Source organism: Gordionus sp. m RMFG-2023, chromosome 1, assembly GCF_954871325.1.
Source record: "Gordionus sp. m RMFG-2023 chromosome 1, tfGorSpeb1-WG-v2, whole genome shotgun sequence".
NCBI lineage: Eukaryota > Metazoa > Nematomorpha > Gordioida > Chordodea > Parachordodidae > Gordionus > Gordionus sp. m RMFG-2023.
Window position 1 is genome coordinate 57578257 of NC_088775.1, and position 5878 is coordinate 57584134.

The window sequence follows — 5878 nt, forward strand, 5'->3', positions numbered from 1 at the left end:
CGCTGATTAATGAATTGAAACCTCGGAATTAAGAGTTCTATTAGAAAAGTAAAATAATACTTCACCAATAGCCTCAAAATTCTCATAAATAATGCTATATGTTTCTAAATGACCAGTCCATCTCTGGTCTAAAAGTCTCTTAAGGGTGTGGCCTGTATATTTACAGGATACGTTAAAACGCCTGAAAAAATTATACAATGCATTTGATAAATTAAAAAAATTAGAAATAATAACAATATTATTATACCAATTTTACAAGATGCAACTTGTGGTTGTAGCAATGTATAAAAGGAACAATTTTATTAATTTTTTTTGAAGAAGTGTTTGCACTCCTCCATTTCGGCCAGACATAACGTTTGCACCATCATATGACTGGCTTATTATATTAGCTGAATTAATATTTAGATCATTAAGTTGCTTTAAAATGCAATCTGTAATGCTTTCAGCAGAAAGACACTCTAAATTAATGATTCCTATTAAATTTTCTTGGATTTCTCCAGAAAAAATATAGCGAATTATTATGCTCAGATTTTCACAACCTAAAGCATCTTTTGTCTCATCGGCCTTAAGACAAAAAAAAGGCATCTCGCTTTTATTATATTTGTCTGAAATATGTTCAAGCACCATATCTGCCATAATGGATATTACTTCGTTTTGAATCTGTGGTGATGTATACTGGGCATTTTGGGGTATAAATTTCATAATTTTATTTAATTCAGGGTCTTTTTGGATGGTGTAGGAAAACATTGCTATAAATAGTCCAGAAGAATAAATTATGTTTTCATCTTTTGCAGCATCCGTAATATTTGTTGAACCAGTCCCACGGAAAGGTAGCTCTTGTATGCTAAGAAACAGCATCAAATCAAATATTGATTTAATATAATATTGATTACGATTAATTTGATCACCTCCCAACATTTTAGTTATTTCTGTACCATTGTTTATATTTTGATTTTTATCATGCCATATTGTAATTGAATTTAAATGAGCTTTTGAGCTCTCGTGTTTAAGCAGTCCCTTCTTGGCAGCTAACGCATTTTTCCAATTTCTGAATCCCGTTTGTCCAAATTCATCACTTAGATTACACAAGTATTTCCTACATGGAAAACAAAAGGCAGCGTCAGCTTCTACACTATACTCCAACCAGTCTCGGCCTCTATACCATGATTTTTGAAATGATCTTTGCCTTCCATGGATATCTTTTTTCGCGTAATTGTTTAATTTGATTTGATTTGGTTTATTCTGGCCAAGGTCACCAGGGATTTGAATTGAACCATTAGAGGACTTTTTTGACACTAAAAATATTATAATTAATAAATTGTAATGAGGGAAAGGGTCATAAATAATAATGGTCATCAGGATGGGCGAAGGAAGGGCATGCTGAAAATGAACAAACACAAAATTTATCTTGTATTTAAGATACAAGTTACTGTAGTGCCCAACCCTGATGAAGATTATCAGTAAAGTTGATCAGTAAAATTTCAGTATTAAAAACTAGAAAAAAGTCATAAACATTATATCTTTAAAGATTAACAAAAATATATAATATTTTTATATTTATAAATCAATTACTAGTTGCTTCTTGACAATGAGAGACTGAGCAGCTAGATGAAGATGATTGAGTCTCTTCTTCGTCTTTATTTGTTTTAAAATCAAAATGTAATAATGAAACACCATAATCTCCTACTCCTATTCATGTCAAAAATATATAAATAGAAAAATTTGGGTTAAATTTTAAACTATTTACCATCTTCCTCCTCTTGATTTTCTAGATTAGCTTCATTCATATCTTGAAATATGAGTAAATATATTTATTTTAATAATTAAAATTATTATACAAAAATGATAATATTAATATTAAATGTCTTTCTCTTATCTTATATAAAATATATATATTATATTAAATAATAATATACAAATATTGCCATATATCAATATCATATAAGTCATGAAATAATAATATAAATTTATACTAACTTTGAGAAGAATCAGTTTCTGAAATTTCTGATGTAGTATTACTAGTAGTTTGTAGAGGTGATGTTGCTTGACATTTGTTTAACTTTAACTTAAAATAAGAGTTTATAATTGATTGTTTCTTCATAATTTTAAAATAAACGCTCTAAAATAAAATAACTGGTTATATATTATAATATTAATGTGATACCTATAGAGAATGTGATACACAACAAAAACAGATGAAAAAAAATGAATGAATGATAATTTAATATTGGATAAAAAAAATTTTTACAAACTAGATATGTTTGTAGAATAAATATTCAAAATTTATTTTAAAAATATAAAAATAATCAATTCTAAATAGACATGTTTTTTGAATATTTTTGAATAAATATTTAAAATTTATATTAAAAATATAAAAATAATCAATTCTAAAAAAAAATTTCAAATTTGGGGGGGGGCAGAAAATTTTTTGGGGGCCACTTTTGGGGGCCAAAGATTTTTTCTGGGGGCCAGGTTTGGGGCCCGGGGCCCCCCCGTGGCTACGGCCCTGAATAAATGATTTATATAATATAATTTATACTCAGGCAAAGAATGATATTATTACATTAAATATTGAAAAAAATAATAAAGATGTTTTTTATTTATCATTTATAATTAAGATGAAATAATTAAAACCAAAAAATGATAAGAAAATAAAAATTAAGGTGAGCTATCTACCCATCTTTTAAGATGGTTTATAAACTTATTTCATCTAGGAAACATAATCCAAAATTACTTTTAATGAAAAGAAATTTTTTTTTATAAAATCTCTTTTTCTCAACATTATTTTTTGATTCTGCTTTTATATTTTCTCTTTAATTCTTCCTTTGTAATAAAATTAATAATTTAAATAAAAAAAAAATTAATAGCATTTATTTCTATTATTTGTAACAAAATTTGTAAATTTAATTTTATCTATACAGGTCTATTTTTTTATAAATTTATGAGTAATTATTAAGGCCACTATATTACCTAAAATTGAAAGTACCAGCAACTACAATAAATTGCATCTGTGATATTTATTATTAAGATTGGAATCATAAAAGATTATATAAATAAAATTAATGTAATTTATTATTTAATAATAAAGATTCCATAAATGAACAACATGTGTATAACAAAATTTCTATTGAAATATCAAGTGAATTTGATAAAACTATAAAAGCTAATATTCTTGAAAAGAATAATAAATATAAATAAAAAATATAATAAGTGATTTTGTAAACAGATGAGATTCTTTATTAAATAATTGGGGATTAGATGGTTGAGGAATGTTTATAAATAAAAAAAATTTTTAAATAATAATATTAATCAAGTAGATAAATTATTAAAACTTTATATGATTGAAAGAAGTATTCTCATCATTATTATCTTGATTGAGTAAAAGGAATCAGGGTGATAAGGGGTATTGGCAATTATATATAAGCAGTGGACATTATTTGGTGGCATATTTGGTATGGAATATTTTGTAAGTTGTAATTTTGGTGATTTTGTATGATGGGTGGTATTGTGGGGAATCTATATGTCTCTTTGGATAATCTCTGGTATGATGTAGTATTGTTTGGTGACAGTGCAGCATTTAAATATGTAAATCTTGAGTCTATTATTTTAAAGATTACTAATAAAATTTAATTGAAGAACTTGATAAAATTATCAGTTGTGGTTACGATTCATTTGATTATTTTATTTAGTTAAATTATTAGCTAATTATTAGAATGTATTAAATGTTAAAAATTTAATATCTTCTTGGCACATCAATATAAATATAAAGTTTTCTAAGAATATTTGAATGTTACGAGTTCAATTTTATTTAATTTAGAATAAATCAAAGTTATGAGTTTAATTTTATTTCATTTATTTTAAAATTTTTAAAACTAAAATATCATGCTTATATAACAATTTACATATTAATATAATAATTTATATAAAAAAAATCAATCTTCACAATTTATAAAAAAAATCAATTTATATAAACATAAAAAAAAATAATTTAAAGGTTAGTATTAATCGGTCATATCAACATTCCACCCGTTAAAAAAAACGATCTCCATTCAGGTTTTTCTTACTGTGAATCTTAACGTGCAGTCAACGTTTCTTGATATTTGCTATTGAAAGTTTATTTAAAAAAAAATATTTTATTATATATTTTAATCTTTATTTCATTATAAAATTATCGAATTTTTTGGGCAAAATTATATTCCTGCTTGGTCTTTGACTAACAAGACTCTGTTCTTGTATTCCTAATTTTGATCATCATTTCTTCTAAAACTTACAGTAAAAGGTATTGCATTTTCAGTATTTGTTTTCAAATGTGTCGTTTCATCAAGAGGTGTGCTACTCTAAAATTCGTACCATTATCACTGATTATCATATTGGGTATACCAAACATACTGATTATCTTTAATATTTTTTTGATTGTAGACATCGTAGTTATATCTCTCATTCTTCTAATGATAGGAAACTTGCTAAGTGTGTCAACACATACCAAGAAATTGCTACCTTCAAACTGTGCAAAGTCGATGTGCACGCGTTCGAACACTTTTACAGCTGTTTATGGATTTTGTACATTATGAGGATTGTCCGCATATTTATTACACGTATCACAGTTTCTCACCTCCTGATCTATTTCAGCGTTTAGAGTAGGCCACCACAAATAATCTCTTGCCAACAATTTCGTTTTCCCTGCACCAAGATGCCCTTTGTGTAATTCCTTAATGATCCTATTCTCTTTAAAAAGACAATCTTTAATTAAGCTCATTTCCATTTCCATATTTTTATATATTTTATTCTTTATCTGTTCGTGATTCTTTATATTATTAATTACCTCCATTAATTCGATATCAAAACTAGTTGAACTATTCTTTTAAAATTTATTGGTAAGTCCCTAAAAGCGTATTTTATCTTGCAGGAATAAACTTTTGTCGAAAATGGGGGCCATACTTGATGATCTTTTCAAATACTTTTTTAATGTTCTCCAAATGTATCTCATCGTTATCATCTGTAATTAACAAGTCGTCAATGTAGAATATAACATTTTTTAATTCTCCGAAAATGTTATTCATAGTTTGTTGGAATATTGCCGACGAAGTTTTTAAACCAAACGGCAATCTCGTAAACCTATAATAGTCCTTATGTGTCGATATTGTAAGAAAATCTCTTGATTCTTTGTATATAGTTATTTGGATAAACGCTTTATTAAAATCTATCTCGGTATATTTCTTACCTTTAGATAATTTTGCGATTAAGTCATTAATGCGTGGTATAGGGTGTTATCTTGTAAAGCAGGGTTGATAGTATTTTTGAAGTCGGCACAGAGTCGAAGTGAGCCATCGCTCTTATAAACGAGAGTGAGAGGACTAGATTATCGAACATCTTCAACAGGTTCAATAATTTTATCGTTTATCCACTTTTGAAGTTCTTTTGTTATCAAATCAATTCTAGAATATGGTATACGCCTTGGCGGTATGATTTTCGGTGTGGCATCGTGTTTTAAACGTAATTTGACATAGCTGTGAAGCATTGATTTTTTGTTAAGTTTAAAATTACATTGCTTAATTAATTCTTATATAGTATTATCATAATCATCCTCGACCATATTCACAAATTTATTTAATATATTCCCAAAAACTGTTATCCAGGTCCTTCCTAACAGTGCAATCTTATTACTCTGGACTACATAAGCAGCTAAGATTTGACTTTTGTCCTCGAATTTTTCCTTGACTTTGGTAGTTCCTAATACATTTATTGTGTTTCCATCATATCCAGTTAATTTAATATCTGATTTATTTAAGATTTTTAATCATCCTTTTCGCGATATGGATCGGTAGGATACTATACCTTGAGCCGGTGTCAATCTGCATCAAAATAGGCATGTCGTTCA

The 5878-nt window shown here is 27.0% G+C and overlaps 1 protein-coding gene across 1 annotated transcript; it reads right to left on the bottom strand.

The window, feature by feature from the left end:
* Positions 1-252: 252 nt before the first annotated feature.
* LOC135927868 (uncharacterized) lies at positions 253-4768 on the bottom strand. Its single transcript, XM_065464098.1, has 6 exons — positions 4594-4768; positions 4351-4545; positions 1978-2043; positions 1748-1789; positions 1573-1689; positions 253-1295 (listed from the first exon to the last, which is right to left on the bottom strand). The coding sequence occupies exons 1-6, from the start codon at positions 4766-4768 to the stop codon at positions 253-255; spliced, it is 1638 nt and encodes a 545-aa protein (XP_065320170.1).
* Between the last annotated feature and the right edge of the window lie 1110 nt (positions 4769-5878).